The 21,111-nt window shown below is 55.3% G+C and overlaps 1 protein-coding gene across 5 annotated transcripts in view; it reads left to right on the top strand.

Moving 5' to 3' along the window:
* GSG1L (GSG1 like) overlaps positions 1-21,111 on the top strand; it is a 106,486-nt gene that overhangs the window by 77,216 nt on the left and 8,159 nt on the right. For 4 of the 5 annotated variants that reach the window (XM_060172743.1, XM_060172745.1, XM_060172744.1 and 1 more), the window contains 2 exons: positions 3,868-4,020; positions 13,564-13,675. In XM_060172743.1, the coding sequence (XP_060028726.1) occupies positions 3,868-4,020; positions 13,564-13,675 (265 nt within the window). Of the gene's footprint in view, positions 1-3,468; positions 3,488-3,867; positions 4,021-13,563; positions 13,676-21,111 lie in introns of those variants that run through there. The other variant, XM_060172747.1, reaches the window with a different exon arrangement.

The raw sequence follows: 21,111 nt of genomic DNA on the forward strand, positions 1-21,111 counted from the left end.
AGGACTGTGGCTCTGTCGCCTCCCCCAGGGCGCCCGCGCACCCCATGGGCGCAGCATCCTGGCCTCTCTTGCCTCCCTCCCCTCCGACTGGTGGTGGGCCTCCAGCCAGCGTGGGACCCCGGAGGCTGAGAGTGTGCAGTGCCAAAGGGTGTTTGTTTGAACAACACCCAGGCTGCCAAGAGCACATCATTTTCCTACAAAAAATCCAAAGGATAGCCCAGGAGATGCAATATTTGGGGAAGTGGGGAGGGAACAAAAAAGAAAAAGAGAAAAGGGGAAAGTTCTTCCGGTTTGCTGAGAGCCCCGTAGTGCTGGGCATAGCAGCGGGTGTTGGAGAAGCCAGATTCTGAAGTCAGGGAGCAGAGAAGGGCTGGGAAATTCCGAGCCTGCTGTCTGTTGCTTCATTCTCTAAACCGTGTACATCCGATGTCCCGAGGACATCCCAGGTGAAAGGAACAGTTTGCGCAAAAGGCAGAGAGGCAGGGAGGACGAATCTGACAGCTTCTGAAACATGTTTTCAGTAAACAGAGAAGCAGCAGATCAGGCTTCTCGATTGTAGGTGATAGAAATCAGCCTGACTCGGTAAAGATAAGAAATGACTTGGTTGCTGGGACTGGCGAGCCAGGGACTGGTGGCTTCAGACTGGCTGTGTCAAGGGGCACAGGCGCAAATTATCTCATCAGACATGAGCTTCCTTACTCTCAGCTCTGGCTTCCTCCCTCAGCACTGGCACTGCTCTCGGGAAGGCCTGGTAACTTGGCCATTCTGGCTTATCCATGCATCCATCCATGCATCCATCCTCCCAGCCTCAGACCCAATGGGAAGGAATTTTCTATTCCAACAGTTCCAGAAAAATCCAAGATTTAACTACTCAGATGGAGCTGACTGGGGTCATGTGTCAGATGGAGCCAGCCAAACCTGGGCCCCAGGCCATTCTGCAGTGAGACCCAGGACTGGAGGTATAGCTCACCAGGGGAACGTGCTTGCTTAGCCATGTGCACAACCCAGGTTCAAGCCCAGCCCTCTCTGCACTGGAGGAGGATTCCAAGTTGTGATCTTCTCTCCCTCCGTCTCTCTGTGTGTGTCTGGAAAACTCAGCTCAGAGCAGTGAAGCCCAGTGATGACAGAAGAAAATTAATTTTAAGAAAGCCTGGGTCTTACTCAAACTGCACAATTAATGTGGTTTGGAAGGTAAGCAGCGTGCAGAAAGCATCAATCATAAATCTTATATATGACCACAATTCCACTTTTCTGTTGGGGAATTATACAGATGCAGTCTTTGCCCTCAGGTTTTGCCACTTCCTGCGATATTCTCACAGTGCCCTTTTCAACCAATCCTGTCCCGACACGTCACTCCTGGTTATTGCCCTATAAAGCCCTCCTACTTCCTCTCTCTATAAAGCCCTCCTACTTCCTCTCTTTCTTTCTCTCTTTCTCGCCCGGTGGTGAGGTAGTGGGGGACGGCCATTATTTTGGCTGACTCCACGTGGCCTGAGCCACCCATCTGACCCAACAATAAAGATTTGTGTTCCCTCTTTGCTCCGGATCTCCTCTCTTCTCTGCAGCACAGCTCGACACCCAGCCGTTGGAGCTGCCGGAAGAGAACTCTTGGGGCAAACTGTAGAGGAATTAGGGTGGTTAAGCGCAAGAACATCTCTTTTAACTTTTGTATCTCAGCCTCAAGGTCTCTTAATGGCGAGGTATCAGCGTGGGGGAGGAGTCACGGAAGTGGGAGCCACTGTAGTGGTTACCAGAGAAACCGAACACATGTCTGCAGAAGCAGAACTCTTGGGGCAGACTGCAGAAGGCTTAGGGTGTAAGCACCGAGAACATATCCTTTAACTCTTGTATCTCAGCCTCAGGGTCTCTTAACCTTTTTGAGATCGAGAGCCTGTCCCATGAGAAAAGAATAGAATGTCTGGGACGCCTCCTCATAAAGTGGAAAAAATCCCATGGTGGGGGGAAACGTGGGGCCACAGAGTCAGGCGGCTGCCACTTACCTGTGTCTGGGCAGCTTTTCTGGACCTTAGGCCGGGCCACCCAGCGGGGCATGAGTGCGGGACACGTTGGGCGCCAGGTGTCAAGCTGCACGCAGAGAAGAGAGAGAGGAGATCTGGAGCAAAGAGGGAACACAAACCTTTATTGTTGGGTCAGACGGGTGGTTCAGGCCACGTGGAGTCAGCCGAAAAAATGGCCATCCCCCGCTACCTCACCACTGGGCAAGAGAGAGAGAGAGCGGAAGTGGGAGGGCTTTATAGGGCAACAACTAGGAGTGACGTGTCAGGACAGGATTGGTTGAAAAGGGCACTGCGAGAATATCGCAGGAAGTGGCAAAACCTGAGGGCAAAGACTGCATCTGTATAATTCCCCACCACGTCTCCCTCTTCTATTCAACTTATTTGCAAAGAGAGAGAGGGAGAGACAGAGAGACAGAGACACTCTGACCAGAGCACTGCTCTGCCCACTCGCAGTTCTGGGATCCACCTTGGGCCTCAGGATTACAGAGCATACACTCCACTCTCGGAACCACCTCCCAGGCCTGCTTCTCCTTCTTGACTCTGTCTTTTCTCTTTACCTCACTCAAGAGCCCTGGATTCTATCCCTGGTCCTCGCCAAGCTTCTCTCCTACAACAAATGCCCATGAACAGAGCTCTCACAAACTCTTTTCATTGCTGTGCAACGGAATCCTTGTAGCGTATCGGTACCACAAGAAAAATCTTCACCAGGTAGAGAAGCTGAGGCTTAGCGAGGTTTACCCCAGCACTAACGATCTGAGTCATCTGCGGAGACGTGGAACTCTTGGTTGGCCACTTCATGGGGCAGCTGCCATGGAACTGCAGGCTGCGGGGGAAGGGGCTCTCCAAAATAGAGTCCTGGCCGGCTGCTGGGGAAATGGCTCAGCCGGCGGGGTATTGGGCTTCCTTGCCTGAGGTTCCCAGTTAGATCTCTGGCAGTGCATGTACCAGTCGTAGGGGGAGGAAGAAAAGAAGGCAAATATAACTGGCAACCTAGATAACCATGGAAGGAGAAGGGGAAATAACGTGGGGTGGGAGAGCAGGCTACATCCCCAAAACTAGCTGGCAAATAATGGTAATCCAGGTGGGACCAATCTGAAGGGGAAGGGAGCTGTGCTATTTTGGGCAACGTAAGAAAGGCTTAACCAGCCAAAGCACTGGGGCAGCACTGTTGTCAGGAGCAGCCAACCCAGAGCGCACACTGGTGGAGGCCCCAACCCTCCTCCAAGCCTCTCTTCGGCTACTTCCGCGATTTCCCTGCAGGGTTCCTAGTGAAGGATGTTGATTGGCTGGCTTGGGTCACATGATTCCACCGAGCCAATCAACTAGGGGGCAGGGCCACAGCAGAAAGTGGTGGCTCCCAGCAGAAGCACGAGGTTGAAACTGGTGGTTTTCTGGAGAAAAACGGGATGGGGGTACAGGGCAGCTGACAGTGCAGGTGTGTGTCCTTTGACAGCAGGCGAGATACACTTGTGAGTGAGTCTGGATGCCCATAGCTCACACAGACCCACTGGACTCAGACAAAAAAAATTCCAGAACAAACGGCCCTGGTAGCTATGAGGTTACAAAAGGAATGACAAAGTCTCTCCTCCAACCGCCTCTAATCTGAATGGACCCACTTACAGGTCACATGCCACCCCAGGAGTGCCATAGCCCTGTTGGCATAGGCCTGGCTTCCTGAGCCGCCCTGATGACGGACGGGGTGACTGAGATGGTCGTACCTAATCCGGACCCACCCAGGAGGGAGGTCAATTCCCAAGTGACTTGTTCCCCTCAGGAGTGGATGCGGTGGCCTCAGGGAGCGTCCGGTGCCTGCCTCCCCCCCTCACGGCCTCTCCTCTCTCTCACACAGGGGTCCTGTGGCTGTCCGTGGTCTCTGAAGTGCTCTACATCCTCCTGCTGGTGGTTGGCTTCAGCCTCATGTGTCTCGAGCTCTTCCACTCCAGCAATGTCATCGACGGGCTCAAGCTCAACGCCTTCGCAGCCGTCTTCACGGTGCTCTCAGGTGAGGCGGGCCTCGGGCAGGCGAGCTCGGGCACACCCTTCCTGGTGTTTAGGGCTGAGGTGGCATGGATGCCGGAGTCGCCCCTGGGCTCAGTGAAGCTCGTTCCATGGGGGTGGCCTTGTGCCAGTCACTTCCTCAAGCCTCAGTTTCACAGGTTGGTAGGTGGGGCCTGCCTGCTCACTTTTTTTTTGCCTGTGAGCCCATATTATTGTTTCTCCAGTGCCAGATGCCATGTTGGGGGTCCCAGAGTCACAGTAACAGACAGAAATAGTGCCAGCCCACATGTGTGGAGGGAGGGGGTGAGCTGAGGATGTCGTCCAGAGAGGTGCACCATGCTGCTTGGTGATGGTTTGGAGGAGGCTGTGAGCACGGCAGGCGGCGGGTCTTTCACGGAGATGTGAATGGGGAGGCTGTGGGCTGGGGAGGGGCACTCGTCTGCTGAGCAGCTTTGCCTTTGAGGGAAACAGACACTTTGGGATGTTCAGGAGCAAGCTGGGGTGAGTCGATCATGGGCAGAGACCACAGCGCTGGGGCTTTGAGGGCTAGAGGAAGAACAGGTTGTGTGGCAGCCTCCTGTGACTCAGGGAGGTGGAGGCAGGGGACACTGAGAGACAGGCCATTGGATTTGGTGGCCAGGTGCCCAGAGTGTTTTCAGCAGATCCAGGTCAGAAGGGGCTAAGTGGGGAGTGTGCCAGGAGGGAGCAGCAGGAGCCCATAAACCATCACTTCAGACGCCCGACAGATAAGAGTGGTGGCTTGGCTGTGTGAGACATCTGTTCCTAAAAAGCCAAATGGAAATTGAATTTCTATAAATTTAATCCTATTCACACATCGGAAGAACTCTCTGTGTAATGAAACTGAAACAATGATGGTAAGGTCAGAATCGGCCCCTCATCGAGGCCTGGAAGGTAGCGGGGGGCGGGGGGGCGGCCTCCGAGGAGAGAGCTGGGTTCGACAGGGTGAACTGTAATAGTAAAGAATGGCACAGGAAACCAGGATGGTGTCCACTGACCCCCTGACCAGCTCTTCTGGACCAAGAGTCTGTTCTTTTGAAAATATTTTTCTTCGTGGAAGAGGAAGGGGAGAGGGAAGAAACACAAGAAGCAGAAACAGGGTCCCAGGAGGCAGCAGAGCAGCCATCCTGCTGCACCGGAAGCTGGCTTCAGGGAGTCCTGGGGGGAGAGGGGCTGAGTCCACGGTCAGGCTTGTCAAGGGTAGAGGAGAGGCAGCTTGCCGCCCTGCTGGAGCCAACTGTCGTTATTAATGACCATCAGCCCCAGCTGGCTATGGGTGAGTCCAGGGGTGATAGAGATGCTGTCATACTGCCCCTGGCCAGCTCCCCCAAACCCCACATCACCAGCCTGGCCCCTCATGGTGGCCATGGGAGGGACTTTAGCTTGTCCCATGTCTCTTCTTCCTGTGCTGGAGTAAACTGAGGGGTCCAGCAGGACCCTGGGACCAGCCCTGTCACATGGAGGTGGGGAACCAAGGGGTTCAGGCTTCTGAGCCACAGGAGAAGGGGTGTCTGGGCCCACCCTGCAGGCCTGGCTTTTGGAAGGCCGGGAACTGTGATTCCTGGTTCCCTGCCCGGGGTCTGGAGCTCTGGGTCCTTCCAGGGCCCTTTGCCATGTTTGCATTTGGGCTGTTTCTCAAGTCACAAGGAAAACAAGGAGAATGTAATAATGACGAAGACAGAAGCATGAGTCTAGAATGCTCCTTTAGTCACTTTAGTCCATCCCACATGCACCCCACCTGATGCTGTGACTTCAGCTGGAGGTTCTGGGGACGATGGGGCTCCCTCCTCCCCTCCCCTGGGAGCCAAAGTCCTTTGTCACCGGAAGGACAGGCGAGCAGGCTGGGAGATGCATGTCTCCCAAGTCCCTGCTATAAACGAGGCTGCTCTTCTTAGGGATGAAAAGAAAGTCATTTGGAAAATTTCTGTGTAGTCTGGCTAACCGTGGGCTTTTAGTAAAGATTGCATCGGCACCCAGAGACCTGCCCACTTCCGGGAAGTGAGCAGAGCTGGAGGCGGCGGTAAAGTAACCAGCAGTGCAAGAAGTGTCGCAGTGAGAAATGACCGGCCCCAGAAGCTCCTGGGGGAGCCGTTCTCAGAGCTCATGTCCTGCCCAGGGGCCAGGGGACCAGGGACAAAGTGTACATTCATCCCGTGGCATTTCTTCATGAGTTTCTGGAGACACATCCTGCTGGTCACACTGCCTCCTTGCGCATGTGCTGAAAGACCCCCTTGCCCATAGCCCTGTGTCTTGTCCACACCCGCTCTTCCTCTCCACAGCCTACAGAGCTCAGGCGTTTGTGTTGAAGATGCAGAAGGTCAGAGGCCTGAGTATCTCCATGTTCCTAAAGACCCTCTGGATTGTGAGCAAAGAGCCCAGTCAGATTCCTCAGAGGGAGAAAGGGAGTAACAGCGTCAGGCATGGCTGCCCCCAGGGGATCCCATCATCAGAATTGTCTCCAGCTGTCTTCCTCTGCATGGCATCATCTTCCGTCAGACTCTGCCCATGTGGAGCGAGGAGGGTCACAGCAACTCCAGTCTGACCTGAGACTCCAGAGGCTGGGTGGCCCAGGAGGTGGTGCCGTGGGTCTAGCTATGAACTCGTGTGAGTGAGGTGCCAGGTTCCATCCCTGGCACTGCAGGTGCTTGAGTCCTCTGGTCCTCAGTCTCTCTCTTTCTCATTGGTAAATAGATAAGACTTTTGAAAAAGAAGAAGCTCCCAGAAGCGGTCGTAACTGCTCTCTGGCAGCCCTGGCAAAATCCCAGGGACGGACCAGAGGCTGGGCTGCTCTGTGCTCCTCTCGGCCTGGGCCCTGCACATACCCGTGACATGTGGGCTTAGCTGGGGCCAAAGCGGGACAGTCAGATTGATAGAAGTGTAGTGGAGACCCGCATCTCTGAGAGCCAAAGTGGGTTTATTGGAGGGAAGCTGGGAGGGGCCACAGGCAAGGAGTCAGCCCAGCGTAGCCCCCCAAACCTGCAGGTTTGTTTGCTTGGTAAAGGAGGGACTTGGGGGTCAGGCCTTTGCAGTTCTGGGTGACGTTGCAGCTTGGTCCTGTCTTGTTTTGCTTGGGGTCAGGAATGGTCAGTTTCTAGTTCCAAGGTCTCCCACTGGTAGCCCCCACCCCGTCCCCCGGAACTTCCCAGAGCACCTGCGGGGCTGTGCGGCCGGGTGGCTTGTCTCCTCATGACAGTATCAGGTCAGCAGTGGAGCTGAGGGCCTTGGGGCCTCAGGGGTGACGGTGGTCTTTACTCGGGGCTTCTCCAGAGCAGACAGGGAGAGATAGGGGTGCAGGTAGCTGATGGGGGAGATGAGGTGCAGAGCTTTTATGAGTCCATTGCTCGGGCGTGATCTCTGCCCCATGTCCCTTCCCCTCTCGAGGTGCCAGGCGGCGCTGGCCCGGCTGCCCTCCTGAGCCCAGCTGCCACCTGGAGCCATTGATGCTCATCAGCTCAGGTGTGGTGAATGACTCAGGGGCTCGTGGATAGCCAGTTACAGGTGACAACAAGAACATCAAGCCTCCCCACCAGGAAGCGTGTGTGCATGCGTGCGTGAGTGTGTGCGTGGGTGGGGGAGGCCAGTCTGATCCCTCATGACCAGGTGGGGGGGGGGTGATGGCTCAGCTGTCACCGGCCTGCAGCTCCATGGGCCGATGATGTTGGAAAGAGCAGCCTAGACACTCTTCTGCCGATTCAGGACAAAAGCCTAACGAGTCACGGAGTGGGTGGCTTCTTGACACCAGGGGGTGTCTCTGGTGGGTTTGGGGTACCCTAGATTCTGTGTGCTCTCCAGTCCCTCCTGAGCTCCCAGGGTGGGGGTGTAGCCAAAAAGGCCCCCCCCCCCCCGCCTCTGTGGACTGTCCCCACGGCCTGGCAGCCTGGCCTCTTCCCCTCCACCCTGTCCCCTCTCTGCAAATGCTTTTCTGTCCTCCGGGCCCCTCAGGGCCTTCAGTGGCCTGGAAGGAAACTGTAGGATAGCAGGGGGTGTGGGGACAGCAGGGACCTGGTCCCGGTAAGCGACTCCACTGTTAGAAGCAGCAACCCAGGCCCCACTTCGTCGCCAGAGTTTTTGGTTTGTTTGTTTTGCTTTATTTTCACGACAGAAGCCAGAGCTCCCGTCTTTTCCTGGAAACCCTCCAGCTTTTCAAGTTGGCAGGGAAGCTCCCCCTTCACAGCTCTTGCCGGCCCGGCAGGCCTCGCTGTGCTTAGAACCGGTTCTCACGCTCCAGGTGTCAGCCATCACCATCCCTGGTTCACCCCACGGCTCACTGGAAACAGGGCTCAGAGCTCGAGATCATTTTAGACCCTCACCTTCCCGGGAGGGACTGAGCCAACTCGTTGCCACAGGGGGAGGTGGTCAGAGTGAACAGGCCACCGAGAGCAAGAGGATGGGTAAGGGCCTTGGGGTCATCGCCGAGCCCTTCTCAGAAAGTTCCAGCCCCCTGAACCCCGTGTCTCACATCCTCAGAGGGCAGAGCAAGAAAGTATCTGAGCTCGGAGCTGCAGAGGCTGAGGCTGTGTAGCCCACAACGGAGAGACCCAGCTTCTCAGGAGGGTGGCTAAAAATAGCCGGCTCTGTAAAAATAGATCCTGGCTTTCGGCGCAGCCTTGGCGCAGCGTCCCGGGAGGGTCTCTGGCCTCGTGGGGTCCCCTGTGGCTGTGGGGGCAGCACGGTGTTTTCCACACATCCACGCCACAGGGGTGAAGGGCTCCCGGTCCTCTCTCTGGGGGACTCTTCAGGCGCAGGTAATCAGGTCAGGCCTCCAGCTTCTCTCAGTGCCCCCAGTCCCGAGTCAGGGTTCTCTGGGTCTCCCCCAACCCCCTCACCTCAGAAGCTCTGGGACATGCCCATCCACCCTCTGACTCGCACCCCTTGACCCTGGTGGTCCTCACTCCTTTGGGGAAGGGTCTATAAAAACCGGGGATGGGGCAAGGTGTACCTGATAGAATGCAAGCACACCTTACCATGCTCAAAGACCCAGGTTCAAGCCCCTGGTCCCCACCTGCACGGGGGACGCTTCAGCAGCAACAGAGCAGAGCTGCAGGTGTCTCTCTTCTCTCTGTCTCTTAACTCTCTATCGGAAAAATGCTGGCAGGGAGGGTGGGACTGTGCAGGCGCCAAGCCCCGTGGTGGCCGCACCGAACGGAACTGTGGTGACAGTGACGGCATCCCCACCCCTGCCCTCGTGCCTGCAGGTCTCCTGCAGTCTCTGCCCAGCAGACCATCCCCCCTCCTTTCTTGTCCTGCTCCTAGGGCCCTACCTTCCGGCTTCTTCACAGGCTGACACTTGGACTTCGTAGCTTTGTTGGTCAAGCTCCTGTCTGTGTCTTTTAAAAAAATATTTATTTATCTATCTCCCGAGCCCTGCTCAGCTCTGGCTGACAGTGGTGCTGAGGATTGAACCTGGGAACTTGGAGCCTCAGGCAGGAGTTTTTTCTGCAGGATGATAATGCTGTCTCCCCAGCCCCCCTTTTTCTTCTGCCTCCAGGGTTATTGCTGGGGCTTAGTGCCTGCACTGTAAATCCACAGTGCTCCTGGAGGCCATTGTTTCCCCACTTTGTTGCCCTTATTGTTGAGGTTATTGTTATTGCTGTCATTGTTGTTGGATAGGACAGGGAGAAATGGAGAGAGGAGGGGGAGAGAGGAGGGGAGAGAAAGACAGACACCTGCAGACCTGCTTCACCACTTGTGAAGCAACCCCCGTACAGGTGGGGAGCCGGGGGCTCAAACCAGGATCCTTGAGCCAGTCCTTGCACTTCATGCCATGTGCTCTTAACCTGCTGTGCTACCACCGCCTGTCCCCCCCATTTGTTTTTAACACACACACACACACACACACACACACACACACACTGCTCAGCTCTGGTTTATGGTGGTGGTTGACGTTGAGCTGAGGGCCCCCGGCATCCTAACTCTATGCTCTGGCACACTGAGCTGTCTCCCCTTGGCTCTGCCTCTTAGGTGGTACTCGGAGCTTGGACCATGAGTCTCCATGTCCTTTTGAGATGATGGGCCAGTTCTGGTGACCCAGGAGTGACCAAAGTGTGTTAAGTTCACAGCAGGGCCTACCACAGAAATGACCTTGGTGCCTGTCACAGCCCCCCCACCCCCGCCTGGGCTCTGCCGGGGCCTCCCTCCTGTGCTGTCCCCCCTGAAGCTCCCACTGTCCTGTCACCTGACACACACACACACACACACCCTGTCGCCTGTCCTGGGACCCCAGCCAGGGCACTGATGAGCCCAACAAGGGTGTCTGTTCAGAACTGGCTGCTCCCTACGTGTTCCCTGTATTAACTCAGCCTCTTTAATAATAAACTCGATTATAAATTAACTCATCTGCCACCTCCCCAATATCTCAATTAAATGGAGCATGTCGTTAGCGTAATGCAGCCAGATCCTGCAAGAGCCGGGCGGGCTGCAGCCGGGCAGGGCTTCAGAGTGGGGTGGGCATCCTCTGAAGGGCCCCACTGGCCAGGCAGCATCCTCGCCCCACCCCAGTCAGGAGGTGCCAGGGCTCACCACCCCTGAGTGCACCCCAGACCCAGGAGGCCCTGCTTTGTGGGGGAGATGCTCTCCTCACTCTGCCCACAGCCTGACCTCACACACGTGCCCCGTGGGTCATGTCGGCCCCCCACTCGCTGTGGGGGGAAAGGAAGAGGCAGATTCTCCTCAGCGTGGGGCGTGGACCGGCTCTCCTTCCTGGCACCATTGAAAGCAGCCCCTCACCTTCTAGAACCTCCCCTGCCCTCTGTGTCCTGGTTGTCTCTGTCCCCCCATTCTGTGTCTCCCTCAGCCTTCCCTGGACCCCAGGTCCCCTCCAGCTGCCTCCCCCATTTTTCAGGGCACCCATCTTCCACGCCGCCCCTGTCATCTGCCCCTCCCCCTCCTCTCCTCCCAGCTGCTCCTCTGTCCTCACGGCCTCCCAGGTCCAGCGGTAACTTTCCTGTCCTCCTCTCTGACCTACTTTCAGTATTATTTGTCTTTGTTCGTTCGCTTTCCCAGTCAGCCCCCCAGCTGCTCCCCCAAGTCCAGCCCCCGAGGCATGCCTTTCATGCCCTGGCCCTGAGTTCAAGCCACCTGGGAGCACTTTGTAAAGAGCTGTCTCTCCCTCTCTTTCTGAAGTAAGGAGTGGAGGAGCCGGGCTGGGCACTGGCTCAGTCCCCACACACCTCAGTGAGATGAAACAGGACAGCTGCCCCCCGAAAAGCCTGCATGTCTTGGTTTTCTTACTGTTATTTATTTGATGGTTGTATTTTTTTGTTTTTACCACCAGGGTTATCGCTGGGCTCAGTGCCTGCATGATGAATGCACCGTGCCCGGAGGCCATTTCTATTATTTCTTTTTTGGATAGAGACAAATTGAGAGGGAAGAGAAGGAGAGAGAAAGAGAGACACCTGCAGACCTGCTCCATGCTTATGAAGCTTTCCCTGCTCTAGGTGGGGAGGGGAGCGGGGCTTGAACCTGGGTCCTTGCACACGTTAATGTGTGCCCTCTATGGGGTTGCCCCATCGCCCAGCCCCTGCGGCCTCCAAGTCTTGTCCAAGCAGCCACAGCTCAGCCTGGCCCAGCCTCCCAGCCGGGGGGCCCCCACACCCACACAGAGCAGGATGATCTCAGCTCAGACCCCTCTCCTGGCTTCCAGTCTGCTCAGAGTGACGGTCAAGGTCTCTGCTGTCCCCAAGGCCACCCCCCACACACAGGTCCCTGTGTCCCTCCAGCCTTGGCCTCACCCCTCTGTCTTTCTCCGGACTTGTTCCCAGCTGCCCCCCCCCCCAATGTAGCTTAGCAGGGAGCCCTTCCTGAGCATGTCTGAAGTGCCACTGCTCTCATGTCCTCCTCACCTCGCCCCTGCATCTCTTGGGCTGATGTTTTCTGGTTCACTTGTCTGCTCAGGGCTGGGTGGGTCCCCTAGAACCCTGGGTCCTCAGGGCAGGATGCTTGATCACCTGGTTGCCTGTGAAGAGCTGTCAGCAGGGAGTCAGGACAGGCAGGCCCAGCAGGCCCAAGCAGGACTGGGTGCTCAGCACCCCCCCCTTCCCGCGTGCACGTTCCTACCCTGTCCCGGCTTGTGTGGGCTCAGCCCTGCCACCAGCCCTGCCACCAGCTGCCCGATGCCCCCAACACCCACATCCATTTAGCACTCAAAGCCAGCACTTGCTGTGTGCCCAGGACCTGCCAGGTGCTATGGTTCAGAGGCCAGCAAGAAGCCTGGTGCCCCACCGGGTGCAGACTGGTGGGTCTTCACAGGGAGTCTTGGGCCTGTATTCATTCATTCATTCATTCATTCATTCGTTCATTCGTTCGTTCACTCGCTCATGCAGGAAACAAGTGGGACTGGAGACACAGTTCTAAGTGCTTCACGGGTGTTTGTCGAAATCCTATAGCAATGGGGAGGCAGGTGCTGGGGTCATCCCTCGGGACAGTTGAGGAAACTGAGGCGCAGAAAGGTGGAGGCCCCTCCTTGAGACTACCCCTTCAGTCTCCCAATGGCGTTTCTCACTTCTGAACCTGGCCCCACCTGCCCTAGGTCTGATGGTGACTCTTCCCATGGTCTAAACAGTGACCTCGGGCACCCAGCTCTAACTGCTGGAGGTGCTCGATGGCCTCACTGCCCCCACTGCCAGCAGCCCCCCAGAACCCATCAGGAGCCCCCAAGGGCAGGGGCCATGCTTGCCTCCCACTAGACTGGGGATCCCAGGCCTGGCATCAGGAATTAGGGGACCCTGAGGCCACTGGGGGAAGGCAGTGTGGGCCTCCCCTCAGTTACGGCTCACCCAGTCAGAGACACTCCCACCCCACCCAGGGTCCCCTGCGGCAGCTGCTGGCTGAGGGCCTGGCTTTCTAGAGCCCCGCTGGCCACTCCCCAGCGACTTTGGTCTTTCATTCAGTGGATTTCCCTAACACTTGCTCGGGTAAACGGAATCTGATGAGATGTCAATGCTCTTTTCAATCAGCAATTTGGAAAATTAATTGTTCTGCCGATAGGCAGCGCCTGGCTTCTCGGCCTGGCCAGGAGCCTTTTGCAGGAAGGCCGTGGGGGGACGAGCATGGAGTGTAGGGCAGGGACTCCAGGATCAGGGCTGCGGGAGGGAGGGAAGGAGAAGGGTGTCCGAGAGCAGCCACACTCCTGCTCTAGTGACTCACACTGAGTGTGGATGGAGTGGGAAACTGGGAGAGCTTGGGAGGGGACTGGGTGCACTCAGGCTAGGAACAGGGGTAAAACCACTGGGGGGAAGGGTGAAGAGAGCTGAGCGCACACATTACAGTGCACAAGAAAGGACCGGGTTCAAGCCCCAGGTCCCCACCTGCAGTGACGCAGGCCTACAGGTGTCTCTCTGACTCTCTCCCTGTCTTCCCCTTCCCTCTCAATTTTTCTGCCCTAGCAAATAAAAGTTTTTTTTTTTTAAAGAAAAAGTTGGGTATTCATTGAAAATAAATAGATAAATAAAACCAGTGTAGGGGCAGGTGGGGGTGGAGGTGGCCGGGAGACTGGAGTCCTGACGCCTGCTCTGCTCCCCACCCCCTGCAGGCCTCCTGGGGATGGTGGCCCACATGATGTATACGCAGGTGTTCCAGGTCACCGTCAGCCTGGGCCCCGAAGACTGGAGACCCCACTCCTGGGACTACGGGTGGTCCTTCTGGTAAGTGGCCTCTGGCTGAGCCCAGGCCTGCTAGGATCCGCACTGGCGTTGCCCGGGGCCTTGAAGGTGCTTCTAGACCCTCAAGCCAGGGTTAGACTTGGCCCCCGGCAGGCCCTGCCTGTCTCAGGCAGCTCTCAAGTGCTGGATGTTTTTTTTTTAAATATTTATTTATTTTCCATTTTGTTGCCCTTGTTTTTTTATTGTTGTTGTAGTTGTTGATGGTGTTGTTGATGTCGTTGTTGTTAGATAGGACAGAGAGAAATGGGGAAGACAGAGAGGGGGAGAGAAAGACAGACACCTGCAGACCTGCTTCACCGCCTGTGATGCGACTCCACTGCAGGTGGGGAGCTGGGGGCTCGAACCGGGATCCTTACACCGGTCCTTGCGCTTTGTGCCACGTGTGCTTAACCCACTGCGCTACCGCCCGACTCCCTGCAGGCTGGTTTTCACACTTTAATGTTGGAACAGAAACTTAAAAAAAATACAGAGGGTTGGGCAGTGGCACACCTGGTTGAGCACACACATTACCGTGCACAGGGACCCAGGTTCAGACCCCCAGTCCCCACCTCAAAGGGGGGAGCTTCATAAATGGTGTCTGTCTTCCTCTCTTCCTCTCTGTTTCCCCCCTTCCCTCTCAATTTCTGTAATAAAAATAGAATGTAGGAAAGAAAAGAAAAGAAGGTGGGGGAAAAGGCCTCTGGGAGCGGTGGACTTGTGCCAACACCAAGCCCCCGCGCTTACCCTGGTAGCAGAGATGGAAAAGGGAGCCCAGCTGCAGAAAGACCAGTTGCGGCACCCTGCGCCCTGACCTGGGAAGGCAGTTCCAGCGCCACAGAAGTTACCAAGGCGCCGGCCACAGGGGCAAAACCTCATACCTGTGTCATCATGGCTGTACTGTGGGGGGGGGGGGGTCCTCCCTGGAGGGGAAACTGAGGCACAGGGGGCTCAGTAAGCTGAAGGCCAAGGTCCCCAGCCTGGGCGCAGACAGAACCGGGGTCGGAGTTCAGACTCCTGGGCTCTGTGTCTCCTCTGAGCTGATGGGGCGGCACCTGGGCCCTTCCCGCCGGGCCCAGCGCCTTCGGGCCCTCTCCAGTGCCAGTCAGGGAAGCACCGTCGCTTCTGTTGTCTTTTTAATGGGAAAATGCAATTGTTTTTGGAACCGTGCCCTCACACATGTGCGACTGCAATGACCCTGCCTGCTTCTTCATTCAGGTAGACACACACAGAGAGGAAGCGGCTTTACAGCACCTGAGTGTCCTCTGGTGCCGTGGCAACTTCCAAACTGGTGCCAGGGATGGAACCTGGGCTGTGTGCATGACAAGGCCGGTACCCTATCTGCTGAGCTGACTTTCTGGTCCTTCTTTTAAAATAGATTTATTCATTTGATTTTTTTCCCAGGCCATTTTGTTGGGGGCTAAGAGGGACAGTTCACAGACACATGACTCATATTTTTCTTTTTTTATATATAATTTTTAAAAATATTTATTCCGTTTTGTTGCCCTTGTTGTTTCATTGTTATAGTTATTATTGTTGTTGTTATTGATGTCATCGTTGTTGGATAGGACAGAGAGAAATGGAGAGAGGAGGGGAAGACAGAGAGGGGGAGAGAAAGACAGACACCTGCAGACCTGCTTCACCACCTGTGAAGCGACTCCCCTGCAGATGGGGAGCTGGGGGCTCGAACCGGGATCATTACACTGATCCTTGTGCTTTGCGCCACATGTGCTTAACCCCTTGCGCTACGGCCCAGATCCCTGACTCATATTTTTCTAATGAGAGAGAGAGAGACCTTCTCAGCTCAGCTCTGGTGTATGGTGGTGCCAGGCCTGCAAGTCCTGTGCTCTGACGCTGAGCTGTCTCTGGTCTCCTAATAGCTGGCATGAAGGAGCTTGGACAGGCACAATAGGACGTGTAGCCCAGGGCCACTGGCTTGGGGGCCCCCAGTAGCAGTGGCCCTGGGAACCTCTCTCAAACCCCTGCCCACAGCCAGGGTTGCCTGGAGCCCAAAGGTGCTTCTAGACCCTCAGGCCGGGGTTGGCAGAGGCCCCTAACTTCTTCCAGGAAGCCCCTCCCCAGCTCTGGTCATCCCACTGACTTGTTGAGGGCCAGGCCGTGCCCCCCATTAGGGCTGATCGATTCCCCCATCACCGAGGCCACGAGACAAGCAGCCCCATTTTTCATCCCTCACGTTTGGGGCCTCGCCAGGCCCTGTGCCTGCGTCTCCCGTTCGCTGTCTGAGGCCATTTGTCAAAGGTCTGGGCCCTCTGCCTCCCCGGCCCCTCCTGCCTCACTCTGGAGGGGGGTCTGACCCTCGCAGCTGCGGCTGTGCCCCCGACCTGGGGACCCTGACCTCTGGTGCCTCCACATCCTCCGCTGTGCCCCGGACTCTGGGCATTGGGTTTCCGCTCCTGCTGGCTGCCACACTTGACCCAAAATGAGGCGGCTTCAGGAGACCCCAGAGACGGCCACCCATGGCGTCTGTGTGCATTTGGCTTTGAGTCCACACAGCCCCACCATTCCCAGCAGAGGTGAGACTGGGAGAGTGGAGAGGAAGCCTCCTGGGTCTGTGAGCCAGCACCCAGCACTAGTTACCCGTTTTTTCTTTCCGAAGATTGAGGGGGTGGGGAGAGCCGAGCCCTGCTCCGCTCTGGCACCTGTGTCCTGGGAACCTCGGGCAGCACACACACCTGCTTGGTTTTTACTCCTTTGCCCTGGAGTTACTCCAAGTTGCTGGGCACTTCCGTTGCCTTCTGTCTCCCCAGGGCAAGAGGGGGCTGCACAAGGCAAGTAGCTGGAGGTCTGGGGTGCAGGGGCTGTCTGGCCCCCAAACTCTTGGATGGCTGCTGCCTACTGGGCTCCCACGTGTGACTGGTGCTGGCACTGGCGGAAGGGGCTATGGAAGAAGGCACCCAGTCCACCGGAGCCCTGACTCCCGCCATCAGCATGTGGCACCCACCCCAACCCAGCCGCCCAGTCTCTCTGTAGGGCTTAGCTCCCTCCCATCCCATGAGCAGGGCCTGCGGCAGACTGCAGGGCTCTGTCCACTCACCTCCTCCCTGCAGCCCCCAGAGGGCGGGGATGGCTGCCCCATCATGTGCCCTCCCTTCCCCTCCTCCCCAGTGTCCACTCTGCTCCTGGCTCTGAAAACCAGGCCAGCCACCCCCGGATGCTTAGCACCAGCTCAGCAAAGTGAGGCGCAGACGCCAGCAGGAGTGCAGCCCCGGGGGTGGGGGGCAGGGGGGCAGGGCAGGGGGCACGTGTGGCTGCAGTCAGAGCCCTGCACCACATGGAAACCAGAAAAATATTTAAAGAATAAAAAATATATTTTCTTAAATACTCATTTATTAATATTTTTAATTTGATAGGACCGAGAGATTGTGAGAAGGGGAGATAGTGAGGGAGACAGAGAGACACCTGTAGCCCTGCCTCACTGCTTGTAAATCATACCCCCACCCCCACAGGTGGGGAGCAGGGCACGAAGCAGGGTCCTTGCATGAGGCAACATGTGCTGAACCAGGTGCAGCACGGCCCGGCCCCAGCAGTGTCTGTTCACCCAGCGTCTCTGTTTTCCTGTTACCTGCAGTTTCTGATTCTCTGTTTCTTGAGCACCTGCTGCAGGCCTGGCAGCGAACAGAGCCCAGCCCCTGCCCCCCCCCCCCGTGCTGGGGCACATGATGCCCACCGGGCAGTAGGGAGGCAGGTGCTGACCTCTGCATCTGGAAGATGGTGTGGGCCTTCCCTAGGACTCCTATGCAGACCAGCTAGAGACCCAAGCCGCATCCTGAGGCAGATGTGGCTCTGAAGACGGAGAGGAGCCAGAAGGGATGGCACGCTGGGGCCTGGGTGGGGGTGGCTGAAGGAATGAGCTACTAAAATAGCCACAAACCAGCAATCCACACAAACACCAGACACACAGACCAAAAACCAGCAATCCACACAGACACCAGACACACAGACCACAAACCAGCAATCCACACAGACACCAGACGCACAGACCACAAACCAGCAATCCACACAGACACCAGACACATAGCCCACACCAGATTGGCCACACAGACACCAGACGCACAGCCCACACGAGATCGGCCACAGACACCAGACGCACAGCCCACACCAGATCGGCCACAGACACCAGACGCACAGCCCACACCAGATCGGCCACAGACACCAGACGCACAGCCCACACCAGATCGGCCACAGACACCAGACGCACAGCCCACACCAGATCGGCCACACAGACACCAGACACAGACCCCACAAGACCTTCTCTCTCCAGCCACACCACCAGGACAGGGACCACCTACTGAGGCAAAAACCTTGGTGGCCAGGCAGTGGTGCACCCAGCTAAGTGCACACATTACCACACACAAGGACCCAGGTTTGAGCACCCGCTTCCCACCTGCAGGGAGGGAAGCTTCATGAGCAGTGTAGCAGGACTGCAGGTGTCTCTCTGTCTCTCTCCCTTTCTGTACCCCCCACCTCAATTTCTACCTGTCATGTGTAATAAAAATAGACAGAAAAGCATGGCTGCTGGGAGCAGTGGATTCGTGGTACCAACACCAAGCCCCAGCAATAACCCTGGTGGCAGAGAAAAAAGTGAATGAGTCCCTAGCAGGATAAACCCAAAGAAATCCGCAAACAGAACATCACCACCACATTTTTACAAACTAAAGTCAAGGGGGGAAAAATGCTGGAAATAGCAAGAGAGAAAACACCGCCACAGTAACCAGAGAGGAAAATAATTAAAACAATTATTTTTTCTCAGGAATTCATACATGTGTGCAGCATACTCAGGTATGGAGAGAAACGATCTCAGAATTCTCGCCAGTAAAACAGGCCTTGAGGAGGGGGAATCAAGACGTTCTTAAGTAAAGGGCAATCCAGGAAATGTATTGCTGACAGAACTACACTAAAAGGAAGATCTCTAAAACTGAAGAGAATTTTATTATTATTTATTCGTTTATTTTGCCAGAGCACTGATCAGCTCTGGCTTTTGGTGGTGCTGGGGACCGAACCTGGGACCTTTGGTGCTTTTGGCATGAAAGTCTTTTTGTATAACTGTCATGCTATTTCCCTACCACTATGCTATTTTGTCAGCCCTTAATGAAAAAAAATGCTCAATGGAATCTTGAAACTTCAAAAGGAAAGAAGAAAAATGTTATTTTTCCCCAAGAGTTTTCAACACTGTAGCTCATGGTGGGAGTAGAAGTTATGATATAGTCTAATGGTGTTATAATTCCAGAGTAATTAAGCAGTTATATAGTTAAAAAATCAGTTTGGGGGGCAGGAGTAGATAGCATAATGGTTATGCAAAGAGACTCTCATGCCTGAGGCTCCAAAGTCCCAGGTTCAATCCCCTGCACCACCATAAGCCAGAGTTGATCAGTGCTCTGGTTAAAAAAGAAAGAAAGAAAGAAAATATATATAGTCAATTAAGAGAGCATTGCTCTGGCCCATACAATGTTAGGGATCAAATTTGGGTCCTCAGGCTTCGGGGTTCAGTGGTTTTAGCCACTGAACCACTCACTGGGCCATAAACCTTCATAATTAAGGGAGGAAAGTAATGGGCTGGAAAGGGGAGAGCCCGTGGCCACACCATGAATTTAGGAAAATATTTGACAAAATCCAGCCATGATTTGGGAAAACGAAGCTTCTCCCGCACATACCCGCAGCTCCCACCGAGCTGCCCAGAGCTGCCGAGAGACTGGCCCTTTCTTTCTCCCTGGGCCGGGATCACGCTCAGCTCAGCTCAGCTCAGCTCAGCTCAGCCACCACCGCCACGCACGCCATAACGATGAGGCGTGAAAAGGAAGCTGAAGACGTGCAGACCGGCGAGGAAGAAACAGATGCTCTGCACACGGCCTGACCATCTGTGGAGAAATACCTCAGACCTCTCTGGGATAAAGCTTCAGCTTCATAAATGAGCCCCAGACAGTCTCAGGACACAAGGTAAACACACACCCATCAATTCTGTATGTACGAGCCAGCCAGGAGATTTGGGTGACAAATTGAAACCACAACGCCATTTGCGCTTCGGCAGTGAAAAACAACACCGGCATAGATCACATGCAGCACCGCCAGGACATACACACCCGGAACGCCATGCTGGCCAGGGCAAGAAGTCACAGGAGATGGAGGTGGACAGAGACCGCTGCTGTGTCGGGCTGAGCCACCAGGGCTCTGAGGGTTGGTCTGCAGGTGAAGTGCACGCCCTCTCCCCGTCTCAGCAAGATTCCTTGTCAGTCGTTATCGAGAGCCTGCTCTAAGATCTGTAAGAAACCGTAAAGGAACTAGAATGGCTGAAAACAAATTCTAAAGAGGAATAAAGCTGTTTAGTTATTTTTATTTTGCCTCCAGGGTTATTGCTGAGGCTTAGTGCCTGAACTATGAATCTACTGCTCCTGGAGGCTATTTTTCCTATTTTGTGGCCCTTGTTATTGTTGGATAGGACAGAGAGAAATGGAGAGAGGAGGGGAAGACAGAGAAGGGGGAGAAAGATAGACACCTGCAGACCTGCTTCACCACCTGTGAAGCGCCTCCCCTGCAGGTGGGGAGCCGGGGGCTTGAACCAGGATCCTTCTGCGAGTCTTGGAGCTTCGTACCACGTGCACTTAACCCACTGCGCTATCACCCAGCCCCCAAAGCTGTTCAGTTTTAAGCCTTACTGTGCAGCTAGATCTGCCACCTGCTTGTCTGTTTTATACTATGCAGAGCTGGGACCTCACACACATGTGACTTCACTACCCCTCGGGCCACTTTTCCATTCAGCTGGGAAGACAGAGAGGGAAAAACTCCAAAGCACTGGAGCTTCTCCTGGTGCTGGTGGCACTCCCATGCGGTGGCTGGAGCTTGGGCCGTGCCCCTGTACCTTACCCCGAGAGCCCCCTCTCCAGTCCTCCACCTGATTTTTGACAAAGATGGGGATCTCTTCAGAGGAGGAGGGGCTCATGGTCTTCCAGAAATAGTGCTGAGCTATTGGGACATTCATAGGAAAAAAATACAAATTCCACACTTTATCTAAAAATTCAAAATGCATCCGGGTCCTAATCCTAACTATAAAATGTATAAAACTTAAAAGAAAAAAAATAGGAGGGAATTATTGGTACCTAGAATGAGGTATCCTAGGCTTGGCATAAAAGCATGAAAGATAAGGGAGTCAGGTGGTAGCGCACGTGGTGCAAAACGCAAGGACCGGCGTAAAGATCCCGGTTCAAGCCCCCGGCTCCCCACCAGCAGGGGAGTCGATTCACAGGCGGTGAAGCAGGTCTGCAGGTGTCTGTATATCTCTCCTCTCTGTCTTCCCCTCCTCTCTCCATTTCTCTCTGTCCTATCTAGCAATGACAACATCAATAACAACAACAAAAATAACAAGGGCAACAAAAGGGAAAGCAAATATTTTTTTAAAAGCGTGAAAGGGACAATGGGTACATTGGATT

Source organism: Erinaceus europaeus, chromosome 15 (assembly GCF_950295315.1).
Source record: "Erinaceus europaeus chromosome 15, mEriEur2.1, whole genome shotgun sequence".
Classification (NCBI taxonomy): domain Eukaryota; kingdom Metazoa; phylum Chordata; class Mammalia; order Eulipotyphla; family Erinaceidae; genus Erinaceus; species Erinaceus europaeus.